Below are 19,291 nucleotides of genomic sequence, written 5' to 3' on the forward strand. Positions count from 1 at the left end.
GTCGCACCTGCTTTCTGCAGCAGCTGTATAGTACCCACCAGATGCCACCTGCAGCCTTTGGTCCCTGCTGTTGCCTCTATTTGGCCCTTTCACCACTCAGATGAAATGCCATGTTTTGGGCACCCAAGCCCCAATCACCCTCTGCCAAATACCCTTGCTGACTTTTCTTGCTATCACTCACCACCCTCAGAAGTCCCCTTGTTCATCACCTGCTTATTTCTTTGCTATCTCTGCCATCCATTGAGAGAATCTAAGTGCCAAGAAGATGCATAAGGTCTGTCTTGTTCACTGGTCAAGCAAGCTCCAGCTACTCAAGCAGCATCTGGTGCAGAATAAGCTCTAGAAAAAGAACTCAGTGGATGAATAATGGTTATAAAACTGTATTTTTATCAAGGCAGAAATATGACAAACCTGTTTTATATAAAGTGTTTATTAGTGGGTCATTGTTTAATAAAATAACTTCTAATCTATTTTCTAAATATTTGGCTTACAAAAATAAGTATCCGTAGCTGCTTCTTTTTCTTTTTCTTTTTTTTGGATGGAATCTTTTTATGAAGATATATTTACTACTTGGTGGAAGGGCCAAGGAATTAGCATCACAGGACCAGGTGGTGGCACACTTGATAAAGCATATGTGCTACAATGTATTAGGATTCATGTTCATGCCCCCTGCCCTACCTGCATAAGGGAAGCTTCACAAGTAGTAAAGCAAGCAAATGTGTGTCTCCCTCTCTCTTTCTTCCTTCACAGTTTTTCCTGTGTCTCAACACAATAAGGAAAGAAATCAAATATTAAAAAAAAAAAAAAATTAGCATCACTCTGGCACATGAGATGCCAAGGACTGAAGTCACATTTTTTTTTAATATTTATTTTTCATTTTGTTGCCCTTGTTGTGTAACATTGTTGTGCTTATTGATGTCGTCATTGTTGGATAGGACAGAAATGGAGAGAAGAGGGGAAGACAGAGGGGGAGAGCAAGAGAGACACCTGCAGACCTGCTTCACCACCTGTGAAGCGACTCCCCTGCAGGTGGGGAGCCGGGGGCTCCAACCGGGATCTTTATGCTGGTCCTTGCTCTTTGCACCACGTGCGCTTAACCCACTGCGCCACCGCCCGACTCCAGAACTCACATTTTTAAAGGCTATATCTACCTCATGCAGGGAACGAACTACTCCAGAGCATGAACAGTGAATGTCTGGTACACAGAAGGTATGCAGTAAACATTTGCTGAATAAATAAGTGAGCACTGAAGAGTAACTTAATGAGGGGCCTGGCGGTGGCGCATCTGTTGAAGTGCTCACATTTTAGTGCGCCAAGGACCCAGGTTCAAGGCCCTGGTCCTCCTCACCTTCAGAGGGAAAGCGTCACAAGTGGTGAAATAGAGAGTCACGTGTCTCTCAGTCTCTCTCCCTTTATCTTCCCCTCTTCTCTCAATTTCTCTTTGTATCCAATAATAATTTTTTTAAAAAGAATATACCTAAAATAGACTTGCTAGCTTTAAAAAAATAACTTAATGCATGATATAAATTATTTAAAGATACGCTTGGATTTGAGAGTACAGCCAAGTTAGCAATAGTGCCATTTCCATTTTATCTGTCCAAGTAACATACACATATATACATGTACACACACATACATATTTAACTAATGAGGTATTAGCAATAACATCAGTCATTAATTATGCAGGCAGAAAAATACTGAGCAGTTTCGCTGCAGATTCATAAAGAGGAAGAAACACTGGACAGAAATATTCAACACTGTTGAGACTGATGGGCATATCTGTGGATTTAGTATAAACATCACCGAGCACAGTGAGTAAAGGATTGGACTCTCAAGCATGAGGCCCCAAGTACAGCCCCCAGTATCACATGTGCCAGTGTGAGGCTCTGGTCCCCTTTCTCTTTAATAAGTAATTTTTTAAGTTCCTCTTTAAAAGAAAAAGACTTAGGGCTGGGGAAATAGCACAATGATTATGCAAAAGACTTTAATGCCTGAGACTCCTGGGTTCCAGGTTCAATACCCAGCACCACCTGGTAGCTGTCTCTCTCTCCTCTCTCTCCTTCTCTCTCTCCCTCCCTGTCTCATTCAAATAAAATATATATTTATTTGCTAAAGGTGAAGGAAAAAGAGAGAGAAAAGAGAGAGCGGCAGAGAGCCAGAGTATGATTCTGGTATTTTCAGTGCTGGGGCTGGAACTCAGGACCTCATGCTTGCCAGCGCCATGCTTTATACACTGTACACCTCCTGGGTCACTTAAAAAATTATCTTTAAAAAAGGAAAGAGGGAGTTCGGTGGTAGCGCAGCAGGTTAAGCACACGTGGCACAAAGCGCAAGGATCCCGCTTCAAGCCCCCGGCTCCCCACCTGTAGGGGAGTCGCTTCACAGGCGGTGAAGCAGGTCTGCAGGTGTCTATCTTTCTCTCCTCCTCTCTGTCTTCCCCTCCTCTCTCCATTTCTCTCTGTCCTATCCAACAACAATGACATTAACAACAATAATAACTACAACAACAATAAAAACAAGGGCAACAAAAATTAATAAATATTTTTTTAAATGTTTAAAAAAAAGGAAAGAAGAGTGCTCGCTTCGGCAGCACATATATTAAAACTGGAACAATACAGAGAAGATTAACATTGCCCCTGAGCAAGGATGACACACAAATTCGTGAAGCGTTCCATATTTAAAAAAAAAAAAAAAAGGAAAGAAGAGAAATTATCACAGAGCTTGAGAGACTTGCTTTTATTTTCAGTCTATGTAAAAGTTCAAGTGTCCACAGTGACAGACTAATAAAGAAATAACACCTCCATAAATCCTGGCCCTGCCTGTCCATGATACAGAGCACACTTCCCTTAGGTTCTAGCTCATGGCTAATTATTTTTGATGCATTTCCAACCATCTTTGAAACAGAATTCTCCCCTCTACCATGAAATTGCTCAGTCTGCGTCTCCAGTTATTTATACAATATCAACACAGGCCCCAAGAAAAATAAATGCATTTGCTCAGACCTCCAGTTGTCATGAAGTGCCCCGCCGCACTTGCAAACAGCTTTTCCTTGCCTATCAGGTGTTGAGCTGCAGTTCTGAAAGGTTAAAATCGAACACAGCAAATCAACTGGAAGTACAAGTGTTTGTGTGAGGTGTGCACTCAGGCATTTGTATGTTCTAAAACGATCACTCTAAAACCAGATCTAAATGCATGCCAAGTTTCTCTATGCCCACTGTGGATATTATCAGTGCCTCTGGTCTCTCTGTCTTTAAAAACACACCTTACTCTGTAATGCAGTGTATTACTGACTCCTGTCATAACCATAAAGCAAAGGCTTTATCCACCGTGCCATGTTCTGATAACCAAAAATGAACTTGCAAAGAATAATCTCACATTCTAAAAGCTCTCACATCTTAATACTAGCTACAAAAGTCAGTCATTATTATGGCACCCCCATAGTCACAGGGTGTAATTTGAAATAAGCTGCCACTTAGGGTGACTAAAATATAAAATAATTACTTCTTAAAACTTAAATTGAGGAGGCCGGGGGCTAACACCAGGTTAAGTGAACATAGTGCGAAGCGCAAGGACCTGCACTAGTATCGAGTTTCGAGATCCCGGTTTGAGCCCCCAGCTCCCCACTTACAGGGGGGTCACTTCACAAGTGGTGAAGCAGGTCTGTAGGTGTCTATCTTGTTCTCTCCCTCTCTGTCTCCCCCTCCTCTCTCAATTTCTATCTGTCCTATCCAACAACAGCAGCAGCAATAACAACAATGGAAAAAATATGGCCACTACCATCAGTGGATTCATAGTGCAGACACCAAGCCCCAGTGATAACCCTGGAGAAAAAAATAAAAACTTGAGTTGAGTGGCTGGCAAAATAGCTCACTTGGCTAGTGCGCTGCTTATGCCATGTCCACCAATTCAGATTCAAAGCCTGGCAGCCACACTGAAAGAAGTGGTTTCTTTCCTGCTCTTTCTCTCTGCCTCTGTCTCTATCTGACTGGAGCCCTGGAGCCCTGAACATGGCAAAAAAAAAAAATCATACTGACATCTTAAAAATTTGTTCCAAAACATTTAATTGCTTGTTTGTTGTTACTGCTGTGTAGATTTTAAAAAACAATTCTGGTGGTCCAGGAGATGGCGCAGTGGATAAAGCACTGGATTCTCAAGTATGAGGTCCCAAGTTCGATCCCCGGCAGCACATATACCAGAGTGACGTCTGGTTCTTTCTCTCCTCCTATCTCTCTCATGAATAAATAAATTTAAAAAAAATAATAATAAAAAAAACAATTCTGAGGACAGGGTGGATAGCATAATGGTTATGCAAAGAGATTCTCATGCCTGAGGCTCTAAAGTCCTAGGTTCAAGCCCTACATCACCATACGCCAGAGCTGAGCAGTGCTCTGGTAAAAAAATTTAAAAGAAAAAAGAATTTTCTGAGTTGACATGAATCAGAAAACAGATCATGTTAGCAACATGCAGTTCATGAGCTATATGCATGCCACTTGGAGAAGGCTGACAGTCCCGACAGAAGTTCAGGTTGACAGTCCTTGTAAAAGCTCTCTTTCTTTAAGAAGGTGAGTGTTTTCACCATCACCTCTGGTGTCTGAATCACACAAAAATCCATCTCACTGGGGAGTCGGACTGTAGCGCAGCGGGTTAAGCGCACGTGGCGCAAAGCACAAGGACCGGCATAAGGATCCCGGTTCGAGCCCTGGCTCCCCACCTGCAGGGGAGTCGCTTCACAGGCGGTGAAGCAGGTCTGCAGGTGTCTGTCTTTCTCTCCCCTTCTCTGTCTTCCCCTCCTCTCTCCATTTCTCTCTGTCCTATCCAACAACAACAACAACAATAATAACTACAAGAAAAACAGCAAAGGCAACAAAAGGGAATAAATAAAATAAAATAAATATTTTTAAAAAATCGATCTCACTTCCATGGTGAACAGAACCTTATTAAATATACTTAGGAATAATGCATAGGGTAGTACCCTAAGATTTAAAAAAAAAAAAAATTCTAAAGATCTACCTACTGATTTTGGAGTAAAACATAATAAATCTTGTTTAATGTTTTATTTATTTATCTATTGGGTATAGAGAAATCAAGAAAGATGGGGGAGATAGTGAGACAGAGGGACACCTGCAGCACTGCTTCACCACTTCCACAGCTTTCCTCTGCAGCTGGGAACTGAGAGCTCCAGCCTGGGTCCTCGCGCATTGTAACAGTCCACTCAAGCAGACACACCACCACCCCACCCCACATAATCAATTTCTATTTGCTTGTACTTCTCTGGATATCACAATACAAAATTGTAACGATACAAAAAAGTGAACTTAAATCCTCAAGCTAGAAAAAAGTTATACAACATACTCTGAATTAATTTTTAAACTACAAAACAACACTTTGAGGGCATAACTTCAAACTAGGAAGCCTTAACATTATCAGTTTTTCATCAGAAAGAAAACAAAACGCACTTTATAAATCCTCAAAGCTGAAAATCATTGCACCTAACCACCAGCAAGTGGAAGTTCTAGCCAGAATTCAAATGGAAATAAGACACAAGGCATATGAATTTATCTGGGTCCTGTTTCTCCATTTTATTATAACCTAATTGACAGGTGGGCCTCACCTATCTCACTAACAGGTCTGATAAAATAACACTCTCAAAGTGTTGCATCTTAATTAGAGATATAACCATGATCGAGTTCTTAGAAAGGGAAGGGAGAACACCTAACGGGGTTCTTTCCATATGGACTCATTCCTCAACCAACCACCACAAGCAGCAAGTCCTGCTAGCTGTCCAGCAAAGGATGCTAGAAAGATCTCCTGACCCCCGGGTCTTAAAAGAGACTGGGAGGGGAGACATTTTCAGAAATTCCCAAGTCCTTCCTTCATGTTAGCAGCAGTGGAATGGGGCTGGGGCTGTTAAGGCTAAGCTAGCCTGAAGGCACTTAAACGGAAAAGTGAATGAAAAAAATGCAAAGTTTAAAAACATACACACACACACACACACACACACACACACACACACACACACACACACGACCTACACACACACTTGGAAGCTCTGCCCTTTGAAACCAGGGAGTTGCAAACAAAAGAAACCCCTATGCACAAAGTTCCTCCTTTTTGACACCTTCCTTGCACTTTCCCAGACACCACCCACCCACCCACATATGGGGATCCTCTGTGGGGGGGGGTGGGGTAGGATTCAAAGGGTCCTGACACCCGGAAACACCCAGAGGGGCGGCCCTCTGCTGTGGGGACCCGGGGACCCCGGGACTAACCACCTGGCCCAAGGCTGGGTCTGGCGACCGGCCTCACGGTCCCCACCCGGGAAGTGGGCGGGACACCCGCGCCTGCAGGTTCGCCTCCCGGCCCCGGGGAAAAAGCTAATGAATGGGGAGACCTGCGGGTAAGCGACCCGGGCCACGCCGGCTGCCCTCCGGCCACCATCGCAGGCCTGCGGGGCGCCCCCTGCCCGGCCGGATCTCCCGCCGCTGGCGCCCAGCTCGGCCGGGCTCCCCACAACCCCGGGGAACCGCGACCCCCGCGGGGACAGCGGGGACCTTGCGCACCGGTAACGGGCGTCCGTCCGCGGCCACCTACCTTGGCCACCCAGCTGAACAATGGTGACATCGCGGGCGGGAGCGCGGGCCCGGCGGCTGCTCCTCGCCGGCAGCTCCCGCTCACTCCCGCCGCCGGCCCGGGAGGAGGCGAGGGGCCGGGGACCGGCTCGGGGCGCGGCGGGGCCGGGGCATAGCTCCCCGGCGGAGGCGGAGGCGGAGGCGGCGGCGGAGGCGGCGGCGGAGGCGGCGGCGGCGGCTCTTCTCAGCTCGTCCCTCACGGGAGAGGTCGCCGCCACCCGGCTGCCCCCAGGGGGGAAAGGGAAGTGGGAGGGGACAGCGCGGCGGAGGGGCGGGGAGGGGAGGTTGTGGGGAAGGGGGAAGGGGATCACCCTCCTCCAGGACGCCCTCCCGAGCCTGCCTGCCCGCCCGGACTGGGCTTGCTAGGCCTCTGGGATCCAGTTAGCACATTTTTCTGAGGTTTGAGAAAAGCCCCAAAAGTTGAAGCAAGCATAAGGCCCGCCCAACTTTCAAGGAGTTACCACACCCCACACACAAACACACACACACACACACACACACACACACACACACACACACACACACATCCAAAGAGTTGTTTCCTAGATGCTGGAGATAGCTGACAGCTAAAGGACTCATGTTTTCCCAGGCACTAATGCTTGTATGTAACCTAAGGTGGCATTTTTTTCTGCAGTTCGAAAGCTCAGTCACAGACACTAGAAAAGGGGCTGTGGAAAGAAGTCTTCTTTAGCTCTGGACAGCTCAGAGGATGTAGCCACATGAGAAACAGTGATTTCACCAGTTTCCTCCTCCTCACCCAAAACAGGATGATAGTACAGTGCAATCACTTTATAGCTCCAAAGACTAAGCTGAGTTTCAATGTGAGACAGCCTGGAGTTCCACGTTGAAATAAAGCATGTCCAAAGGTCTATTCGGAACGATGAGTCAAAGTATGTCTCATGCTGAGCCATTCACTGAATTGCTTCCGTCAAACAACCAACCCAGTCAATGACTTTTCATTTGTCACATTAATGATAGGCCAATTGGACATGTTGATGATTTGCCCCCAAACGAAGCTTCATAAGTATTGAAGCAGTGCTACAGATGTCTCCTCTCTTTCTACTTCCCCCTTCCCCCTCAATTTCTCTGTCTCTATCCAAAATAACTAGACTAAATTTTAAGAAAATATTTCTGTGGGTTGGACATTCAGGAGCATCTTAGTTGAGAACCTCAAGGACTCTCTTCAAGTTGCATAAGTCCTCACAAGCCTGCCTGATCACATGACTGTCCCTAGGATTAAGTTCCTTGCAGGCTGTTGAACTCAGGGCCCCATGTCTTGCTGGACTATGTGGTGCTCCCATAGGGGCCACTCACAAAAAGTGAACACTTGACATTCATGCCTCTCAGCACAAGCTGTCTGAAAAAAATAAATAAATAAAGCACATATCCAAGAAGGAAATCAGTCCTTGATTTCCTGTCTCAGAAATTACATCCCAAAACTTCTGTATTGTAGTCCACACTCTAGAAAAGAAGGCTATAAATAGACATTAGTACTAAGGGGAGATTATAGTGGCGAACGTCTTTTTTTTTTTTTTCCTTCTCCTTCCAAGAAGGATATGGAAACAGATAAAGAATAAAGTCACAGGGTGGTTGAAATAGCATAATGGTTATGCAAACTGACTCTAAGGCCTGAGGTCCCAAAGTCCTCGGTTCAGTCTCCCATACCACCACAAGCCAGAGCTGACCAGTGTCTGGAAAAAAATAAATAATTAAAAAATAAAAAAAAGAATAAACTCACAGAGAAAAATCAAGAGTAATAACTTTCTAACAGTTTCTTCCTAGGCATCTGAAAAGAGCTGTAGAAACATCTAAAGAAGCACTATTCTTTCGTTCTTGCAATGGTGTTCCCCATTTGCAACTATTTAATTAATGTTTTCCTATTATATTATCTCTCCAAGCAGGTAGAAGGGAGAAGATGAAGGGAGAGAACTCCATTAAAAGACATCCCTTCTGAGCTCTACAGTCTTGTTACTCTAAGTGTGGTCCAAGGACCAGCATCCTCAGCATCACCCAGAAATTTGTGAGAAAGGCTGGCTTTTCTCTCGTCCAGATAAACTGAGTCAGAAACTTCATTCCATCATCCTTCCAGGTGGCTAGTGTATATACAATAAAGTTTGAGGTGCACAAGTAGAGACTCTTTTTCACCTTGGTCTTAAAATAGTAACAATAGTGGTCCGGGAGGTGGCACAGTGATAAAGCACTGGATTCTCAAGTATAAAGCCCTGAGTTCGATCCCCGGCAGCACATGTGCCAGAGTGATGACTGGTTCCCTCTCTCTCTCTCTCTCTCTCTCTCTCTCTCATCTTTCTCATGAATAAATAAAATCTTTAAAAAATATAGTAACAATAAATTACTGACCTAAAGCAGCTAAAACTGTCCTGTGTCTTTGTGTATGATGTTACAAACTAGCCTGGCTAGAGAATTCCAGAGGATCAACATAGTTGTCTGTTTTTATCTTTATATGTTTTTTTAGTTGTGATAATATTGGTTTACAATGCTGTGAATGGTTTTTAAAATGTTTTTATTCATGTATTTTATTTGCTGGATAGAAACAAATTGAGAGGGAAGAGGGGAAATGGTGAGGGAGAGAGAAAGAGAGACACCTGCAACACAGCTCCACTACTTGAGAAATTTTACCCCTGTAGGTGAAGACTGAGGGTTTGAACCTTGGTCCTTGTATACTGTAGCCTGTGCGCTCAACCAGTTGCACCACCACCCGGCCCCTGTCCTTGCATAATAGAGTACACCATCACCCAGTCTCGCTGTGAATGTTTTAGGAATATCAGGTCACTCTTATTTAAATGTGCAAATGAGACCAGACCATGCCTGCCCCCAGAGTATCAATGACCTTGCACCACACTTTGCTGGACTCCTTTCTACCTTTTTGTTCCCTCCTTTTCCACTTTTCCTTTGGGTGACTTCAGTTCTGTAATCAGAATCCAAGAGCCTGTTTTTGTCAAATTTGTGTGCTTGTTTACTTGCTTGCTTTGTATAAACCACACATGAGTAAAATCACCTGGCATACGTGACTTTCTGATTTATTTCTTTTAGCATAAGATTGTCAAGGCCCATCCATGTTGCAGTAAGTGTATCCTTCTGATCTCTTTTAAAAATAGATTCGTAGTAATTCTGTACATATATATGTATAGAAATCATTTCTTTTTTTCATATCTGTCTTATCCAATCATCTATTGATGGACACTTAGGTTGTTTCCATATCTTGGCTACTGAAAATAGTCCTGCAATAAACATAAAGAATATACCTATTCGAATTAATCTGTTCATATTCTGCAGCTAGGTACCTTGTAGTGGGATCGATGGTTGCAACTACATAGCTTGATGGGAGTGGATAGAAGGGTCAGGTGACAATCATCATCATAGTCCATCAACCCAGCCCCTACATTGAGCTCTTATCTAAATGCCTAGAACATTGCAGCAATAAAGGGGGTGGGACAACAAGTGGTGGTGCACCTGGTTGAGTGCAAATGTTACAAGGCATAAAGACCCAGGTTCAAGCCCCCTGTCCCTACTACAGGGGGAAAGCAGGGCTTCAGGTGTCTCTCTGACTCTCTCCCTCTCTATTCCCCCCTTCCTCTCAGTATATGACTGTCTCTATTCAATAAATAAATAAGGGTAATAAAAAAAATTTTTAAGGTTAAGGAAATTCAAAACAGACTAGGAAAACCAAAACCAAAGTTGACTAAAGAAGTACTTTCAACTAACATAAGTCTCCTGTCAACTGAGCAGAAAGGGGAGAAAGAGAGGGAGAGGAAAAGAGGTGAGTATGGGGGAGAACCACATTACATTTAGGAGAATAAAAATTATGCTTCTTGCAAATATAAAATCACATCCAAACTGAAAGCAACAGTTACAAAAAAAAAAATGTGTGTGTGTGTGTGTGTGTGTGTGCGCTCGCGCACGCACGTGCAAGTGAGCCAAGGGCATCAAGGCTTCATTGTTCAAACCTGGATGAGTTCTCCATATTTACACATCAGGGTGGAGCTCCTGCAGATCCTGGTTTAAGCTTAACTAAAGTTTGCATATCTTTCTTAGATGCTTCAAGGTCTCCTCTGTTCCAGTTCTCTCTCTCTGATCCAGGACCCAGGCAGAATCACTCATCTCCGGAAAACCTAAGGGCCCTTCCTTTGGGTAGACTTAAAAGACAGTAACTCGGGGTGCTCCCACACCACATGTTTTAAGAAATGTAGTGGAAGGTCTTGTTTTAATTCACTGCCAACATGTAGCAGCTTGCCAGCCACACTGCACAAAGAAGTTCTCTGTTATAATCTGGTATTTGATTAAACATTAACATCAGACCATCTAAACTGACCCCAAAATCAAAATAAATTTTTCTCAGATACCTCACTCCCTCTCACTTGGGGGAAAAAAAGAAAAAGAAAAAAGCCTCCAGCCCCCAAGAAACTATATATGCCCCCAAAGAAAAACTGTACGGAGATCCAGCATCAATAATTTTCAGCAGATCTCCATGACTCCCTTACAGCCAGAATTCTATAGACAGAATAGTCACTGCTCAGAGACAAAGATGGTCCCCCGGCCTAGTCTACAGGTTGTCTGGGTTGTCAAGTGCAGAGACTGGGGAAAGGTAGACAAAAGACTTGGCTATTCCTGGGGCAGTATCCAATTCTGACCCCTGAGAGGAGAGGCAGGATATATACATGTGTGAAGAGGGCCAGGTGCAAAACAATGGAGAATGCTTGGCGAGTAAGTGCTCATGCTCAATTATTAAAACATTCCACCTCGCTGGACAAACTGTCTGCTCGTGGGTTCAGCCCCAGAGGTCATCACTGCTGTTGGCCTCTGCCTTTACTCCAGCTGGGAGAAGTGTGCATGGTTTGGAGTATTATCACGTGTTAGGAAAAAATATTTATGTAATAAGTAAACACACACACATATTAAATATACATTCAATACATAGTGATGTTATTATTTTTTGTAATGTTTCTTTTGATAGAAGAGTGAGAAATTGAGAGGAAAGGGGTAGACAGAGAGAAAAGGAACCACCTACAGTACTGTTTCATTGGTTATGAAGCTTCTCCACTGCAGGTAGGGAACCTGGGTTTTTTTGTTTGTTTGCTTGCTTGTTTGTTTATAGAGACAGAGAAATTGAGAGGGGCAAGGGATATGGAAAGTGTGAGAGACAGAGAGAGACACCTACAGCCCTGCTTCACCACTTGTGAAGCTTCCTCTCTGCAGGTGGGACCAGAGGCTTGAACTCAGGTCATTACGCACTGAAACCAGATGCACCACCGCCTGGCCCCAAACCTGGTTCTTGCACATTATAGCAGGCAAACCCAACCAGGTAAACCACCACCCTGTGATAAGTTGTTCTGATTGGTAGCCAGACTGACAGCCACCTCTACAGTTATTTATGATTTTTTAAAATATTTATTTATTTATTATTGGATAGAGCCAGAAAGAAATTTAGAGGGAAGGAGAGAGACACCTATAACACTGCTTCACCACTCAAAGATTTCCCTTCGCAGATAGGGACCAGCGGGGTTGAACCTGAGTCCTTGAGCATTATAACACAGGGTGTGCCACACTGCCAGTCCCCTAGGGCCCTTACATAAACAAAGGAGGGCTTAAGGAGATAGCATAATGGTTATGCAAAGAGACTCTCATGCCTGAGGCTCCAAAGTCCCATATTCAGTCCCCAGCACCACCATATATCACAGCTGAGCAGTGTTCTGGTAATAAGCAAACAGATGAACACAGTTGCTCTGTAGGAAGCTAGAAGTTATCTAAATAGATCTGCCGAGATCGAAACAAATAAAATTTACAGAAAATCCAAAACTGCTGTCTTTCTAATTAATTTGAAAAAGATGCTTTCATGTCTCACCGACTCTGTTTTCCTGAGACATCAAGGGAAGACTTAGAAGAGTAAACCCAGGTACTGGTAAAGTTGCTACCCTACTAAGGTTGACCATTACCTCCCAAATAAACCCTGATACTCCCACCCCACCCTTCTACCATGTTCTTCCTTAAAAGGGGAAGAAGTAAGGATATGCCAGATAGTTCCTGAACTGCTCTCCATCAGTTCAAATGTGAAGGATGGGGAGGTGGAAAGGACACAAAAGCATGAGCTCACTCTTACCAACCTGTTCCTACCGGTCACAAGACCTGATTTAAAATAGAGCAATTGTTAATATCAACTCAACACGGAAATTCAATGTGGTTTTAAGTGATTCAGACCAACTGGGCACTTGGCCACTACAATTCTGACACCAGTTACAATATGAGTTATTTTCCACACCAAGCAGCAATTCTCTCACACCAGCTGGGAGTCGTATAATGTAGCTCAATTCTGACTTTATCCTCTTGGAAAAATCTCAGGAAAAAGAAAGAAGGGAGCAAGGGAGCAAAAGAGCAAGGGAGCAAGGGAGGGGCCAGTCAGTGGCACACCAGGTTAAGTGCATATTACCATGGGCAAGGACTGGAGTTCGAGCCCCTGCTCCCCAGCTACAGGGGGGATGCTTCACAAGTAGTGATAGGATGTACCACACTGTCACAATCTTTCTTTCCCCTCTCAACCTCTCCCTCCTCTTTCAATTTCCCTTTGACCTATCTAATAAAATAGAAAAGGAGGGGAAGACCAGTAGAAGCTGTGGATTCATAGTGCCAGCACCAAGTCTCAGCAGTAACTCTGGTAACAATAAAAAGATGAAATAAAAATGGAAGAAAAAAATGTAATTTTGAAAATTTCAACCATGAATCTATGTATAGAAGACAGCAGATTTGGGTAGCATTTGACTATGCAACCCTTTTAATCATAAAGAATGGAGTGTTTGGGTGTGAAACAATTAGCATTCTGCAGAATATATTTTTGATTCGAAGTTCAAAGAAGCAAACTGATAGCAACCGTACATCTTCTGAAGAAAATGGTTAGTTCACATGTCTGGTTTAGTTGCTCTTTTATGAAAGTAAGTTAATGGTGTTTACTCTCAATATTTTAAATATGAATATATTGATCTTGGATTTTTTGTAATGTACTATTTAAAAACTTGAGTCTTATCTGATATGAAATATCAATGAAGACAAAGATTTTCTTGGGAAGAAAAAAGAAGATCTCAGTTGTAAAACCTGCTTGCCCCTCCCATTTCAGACAACCTATCCTGGTTGTCACCAGTGCTTCTGACTTTTAGACGGGAAGCTTTAATGGCTCCCTCCTTGGGTGCCAGTGATATGACAAAGTGTCTCACAGACCTTGGAAACATTTCATGTTCGTAGATGCTGCCCTAGTTTGTTATAAAGGACATTAACTCAGGAGAACCTAGATGGAAGAGATACATAGGGCAAGATCTGGGGAAAGGGCTAAATGCCTCCATGCTCTTTCTGGGTACAACAAACCCCTGAATCTCTGAGTGCTCATGAATCAAAAACTATTGATATCATTTCCTTTTAGGTTTTATAGGCAGCTTCATTACGTAGGCATGACTGATCACATCACTAGCCACTGGTGACTGAACTTAAATCTCCTGACCCTATTTGCTTCTCAAAGGTCCTGGCAAAGTCCTAGCCCTCTAATCACAGGGTTGGTTGCCCAGGCAACCAAACTCCAGCCACAGGTTACCTAGGGGCTTTCTAAATCTCACGTCATTAATGTAACAAAAGGCACCATTACTAAGACTTCCCACAGAAAATTCCAGTAAGTTTTAGGAGCCTGAAAAGGGGTTCTGAGTAACTGACCAAGAATTCATTCCATTCCTGGCCACCTTTATAAATCAGTAAATATCCCAGCAAAGGTGATCAGGCCTGAAATCTGCCCTCAGAGACCTTGGATGGTAGCAAGAAAGATCTGGCAGACAAAGGGATGAATGATGCCAAAGGAGAAGCCCAGATGAAGCTCTGAGTTCCCAGAAGAGGGAAAGATAATCTCAGGTTTCTAAGAACAAACCAGCTTCCGGGTTGGGAGATTTCTGGACTGTTCCAGATGGTTCAAGGGAGCGAGCTTTCAGGAAGATTGATAGATTTCAGGAAGATTGATGGATTTCAGGATGGACTCTTCCAGATGGTTCAAGGGAGCAAGCTTTCAGGAAGACGGATGGATTGATATTCCTCTCTGGAAACCAAAGTTTACTTACATCTAGGGCAGAAAATGGGAGCTCACACTGTAAAGAGGGAATTCTAATAAAGGGTAATTTGGTGGTATCCAGTTCTCCCTACCCAGCAGGAGGGGAAAAACAATTATTTACTAAGGATGCTATCCAACTGCAGAAAAATCCTGTGTGTGTGGGGGGAAATCCCTCTATATGAGTTAAAAATGCATACCCATGAAAAGGCTCACACAGGGATATTCACAATAGCATTAGTCATAATGGTTAACATGTGAGAACAATCCAAAGATCCACAAATGAAATGTGGCCTACCCATGCAACAGAATCTTATCTGATCATAAAAAGTAAGGAAATACTGATGAACTACAGACCTTGAAAACATCTTGCAAGCTGGTAAGACACTGTTCTTCACAGCCTCCATGACTGCATGACCCAGTTTCTATACTACAATTTTCTGTTTCTCGGAGGAGTTCAAGTATAGTATGAAATGTCAGAAAAGAAGCAATAAAATAGGAATAATGAATTTGAAGGTTTGAGTTTATGGTTGGGTGTATAGATAAGAAAAACAGTTAACAGCAAAGAAGAGATTGTATGGTAGCCAATACTAATTCTAGAGTGGGTTGGTCTCCCCAATGTCTCTCAGTAACTTCCTCTTCCTTTTTACAAGTTGCTATGTTTGAAAGTATGGCCAAGATCCATTTGTTACTTTCACTCCTCAAGCCATGCCATGAATAGTCCAAGCTTCTCTTGGTAAATTCCTATCATTCTAGCTGAGCAGAGACTGGGCCTCCACACTTTAGTGAGCCTACACCTTTTCAGACAGTTCTGAAATTCCTCCCTAGTGAGTGTGAATCCTGCTCACTCACACTACCCTCTCTTCTCTTCCCACATTTCTTTGTTGAAGTGTATGAATTCTTTGTATAGTTTGGATATCAACATTTTATTTGTGTGATTTATGAGTATATCTCCTATTCAGTAGGTCTTAAAAAAAACATTATTTCTTTTTTTAAAAAGATTTATTTATTTATTTATGAGAAACATAGGAGGAGAAAGAGCCAGACATCACTCTGGTACATGTGCTGCCGGGGATTGAACACAGGACCTCATGCTTGAGTGCTTGAGAGTCCGATGCTTTATGCACTGCGCCACCTCCCAGACCACAAAAAAAAAAAAAAAAAAACATATTTCAACTTAACTATGCTTACAGAAATATACTCATGTTGGTTACCATAATGCAATTTAATTTTAATTCTTTTTTAAAATATTTATTTATTCCCTTTTGTTGCCCTTGTTGTTTTATTGTTGTCATTGTTGTTGGATAGGACAGAGAGAAATGGAGAGAGGGGGAGAGAAAGGTAGATACCTGCAGACCTGCATCACGGCTTATGAAGCGACTTCCCAGCAGGTGGGGAGCCAGGGCTCCAACCAGGATCCTTATGCCTGTCCTTGTGCTTTGACACCTGTGCTTAACCTGCTGGGCTACAGCCCGACTCCCAAGTTTAACTCTTTTTAGGAGTCTACTTTTTTTTTCCCCCTTTTGTTGCCCTTGTTATTTATCGTCGTTGTTGCAGTTATTATTGCTGTCGTTGTTGGAGGATAGGACACAAAGAAATCAAGAGAGACAGGGGAGACAGAAAGGGGAAGAGAAAGACAGGTCACCTGCTGACCTGCTTCACCGCCTGTGAGGTGAACCCTCTGCAGTAGGGAGCCGGGGCTCAAACCGGGATCTTTACACTGGTTTTTGGGCTTCATGTCATGTGCACTTAACTCGCTGCACCACTGCCCGGCTCCCTGGATTCTACTTTTTAAACATTTATTTCATTATTATTTGTGAGAGGGGGGTAAAGGAAGAGGAAGCAGAGAAAGAGCAAGAGAGCCAGAGTATTAGTCACTCTAGCACATGTGATATCAGGACTGAACTCAGGACTTCATGATTGTGAGTCCAGTGCTTAATCCACTGTGCTGAATTCAAAATGGAGCTTTTGAATGGCAAGATGAATACTCAAATTGCTTCAGAGCAAACAGTGCTCAATAAACTGGTAGGTGACAGTACAGAAGTAGAAAGATAAATATGGTAAAGATTTATTTGGAGGCAGACAGTAAATTCAAGCAAATAAGAACATCCTGCTTTGACCTACCCATATCAACATTTAACTGAGGTCTGTAATTTTTGATTTTGTGTATCGAGCTGCAGTTTCTTATTAAGCCAGAATGACCATAAGCAAATTTAATAACATCAATACTGGTTCCAACTACCTTTGCTACATTTACCCAAAAGCCTTGAAAAATTCAAAGCTGACTTGACTGCAACCAAGTAGAAATACTGAGAACACACTGTTGTATAAAAAGGAAACAGTTGGGGATTGAATTGTTATGTGGAAAACTGGGAAATGTTATGCATGTACAAACTATTGTGTTTACTGTCGAATGTAAAACATTAACTCCCCAATAAAGAAATTTTTAAAAAAGTAAGACAAAGAGAAGCAAATTAAAAAATTAACTTAGAAAAAAAAAGGAAATAGTTGGGGGTTGAGTTGTTATGTGGAAAACTGGGAAATGTTATGCATATACAAACTATTGTATTTTACTGTAGACTGTAAACCATTAATCCTACAATATAGAAATTTAAGAGAGAGAGAGAGAGGAAACAGTTGAGTACACTTAGTAACTAATCCCCTCACCCAGATGCACACAATTTCAGGATGCCTTTCTTTTGTCCCTGTCTATTCTTGTTAAACAAATCTACTTCCCAACACAAATTTCACTCTTTGTTAAAAAATAACAGTTCATGGGATCAGGGAGGTAGCTCAGCAAGGTAACAGTTCATGGGATCAGGGAGGTAGCTCAGTATTTGCATATGTGAGGTCCTGGATTCAATCCCCAACAGAGTTCATGGTCAAGAAATGCCTTGCTTTCCCCACTCTCTTTTTAAAACAAATACATATTTAATAAAGACATCACAATTGGTTAAAATATATGTACAGTTCAAAATCAGCCAAATATATGTGCATGTGTTAAATATAAATATATATTTATTTAAATATCTGTCTCCTTAATATTTTTGGCAATATGTATAATAATCATGTTTGCTTTTAGCCAGTAAAACATTCCAAAAATAGAACAGAGTTTTTTCTACTTTTAGTTGTCATTTAAACTTACACAAATAATTTTCTTTCCAAGTAGTATATACACATGTTTCAAATTTATGGAAAAACCCAGAGGCAATGAGCTCACAAAAGAAAACACAGTGAAAATTTAGACTCAAGAGATTTTTGCCTCATCCTGTGTTTAGCTAAATGGAGATGGACATTTTTTATTATAATTTATTTTACACAGCACCAATTTCATCAAAATAATAATAATAACTTTTTTTATAAACTGAAAGGTATGATTGTCCTGAAAAATATAATGGGAATATTATCAATTCTTATTTCCTATTTAAATCAATTTCAGGAATCCAGTCAGGTCAAAAGAGTTTGTCTTTTTGTCCCAACTTACTCCAACTCTCCCCCCATCTCACTCCCGCTCCCTTCCTGCTGGTAACCACGAATTGATCTTATTGCCAACTTTTTTTTTAAGTTCATCTTCTCGCTTTCTTTCATAAAGTGTCTGTCTTCAATTCAGCATAATACCTTTTGGAGGAGAATCTAATGTTACATATACACACTGCTTTTCAGTGATGTCCAACTGGAACATACAATGTCACGATGCAACATTATTTCCATGTTCTGAAAACAGCCACCAGCTTCCAGCTCACACAGCAGGCCTTAGAAAAGAAGAAATTCTACCTGGCTTGTGAGGCTCAGGGCCTCTGCTAGACTACACAGAGGTGAGCAGAAGATTCTAGTGATTATAACAGATGAAAGAAAAAGAAAGGAAAGGGGAAGGACAAAGGTTCTCTTTGGTACTCAGGTGGCAGTTTTCTCTACGGTAGTCAGGCCAGGGATTTGGGGGGGAGGGGCGGAGCGTCCCAGAAAAGGGCTCACTGGATAAAGAGTTGGACTCTTGCAATCATGAGGTCCAGAGTTCAATCCCTGGCATCATATGTGTCAGAGTGATGCTCCGATTCTCTCCTCCTCCTCCCTTCTTCTCTCTTCTTCTGTCTTCTCTCTTTATCTCTCATAAATAAACAAAAAAAAGTATATCTACCAATTACACTTACAAATAAATAAAACAAAGGAATGAGGTCTGCAGCAGGCACCCATCCAAGGGGCTGGGCTAACTTGAGGGATTGGGGTTGGGGAGGTGGACAGAGCAAGACTGTGAAAAACTGGCCAAGTAGATAAACTGGAGGATCCTGACCTCTCAATGTCCAGAAAATTCAGGATTTGGCCTCTGTCAAAGCTTAAAGAGAACCTGATTAGCCTAATTTTGGAGATGGAAGGATCAGTGGCTTTAGAACAAGGTTTTCTCCTCTCCAACAGTAACACTGCGGTACAAGGATTTGCTGGGGGAAAATTTTAAAGTAAAAATAATTAACTTAAAAATAAATAAAAACCCATATTGCCCCTCGGGGCCAAGAGTGGATGGCACTTTCTTGATATAGTGTATGTTGTTGATGAGCTCAGACCCATTCTGGCCCACCAT

At 42.5% G+C, this 19,291-nt stretch overlaps 1 protein-coding gene and 1 non-coding gene across 6 annotated transcripts in view; one reads left to right on the forward strand and one right to left on the reverse strand.

Moving 5' to 3' along the window:
- Nucleotides 1-19,291, reverse strand: part of TBC1D1 (TBC1 domain family member 1) — a 272,373-nt gene that overhangs the window by 166,439 nt on the left and 86,643 nt on the right. Inside the window, exon 1 of one of the 5 annotated variants that reach the window (XM_060188221.1) lies at nucleotides 6,592-7,009. The exons of the other annotated variants lie outside the window; for them this stretch is intronic. Coding sequence (XP_060044204.1) covers nucleotides 6,592-6,621 — 30 coding nt within the window. The 5' untranslated portion in view covers nucleotides 6,622-7,009. Of the gene's footprint in view, nucleotides 1-6,591; nucleotides 7,010-19,291 lie in introns of those variants that run through there. 5 annotated transcript variants of the gene reach the window in all.
- Nucleotides 2,575-2,681, forward strand: LOC132537827 (U6 spliceosomal RNA). The gene has a single exon (XR_009549253.1). It is a non-coding gene; the product is annotated as a U6 spliceosomal RNA (small nuclear RNA).

This window comes from Erinaceus europaeus, chromosome 3, assembly GCF_950295315.1.
Source record: "Erinaceus europaeus chromosome 3, mEriEur2.1, whole genome shotgun sequence".
Lineage (NCBI taxonomy): Eukaryota > Metazoa > Chordata > Mammalia > Eulipotyphla > Erinaceidae > Erinaceus > Erinaceus europaeus.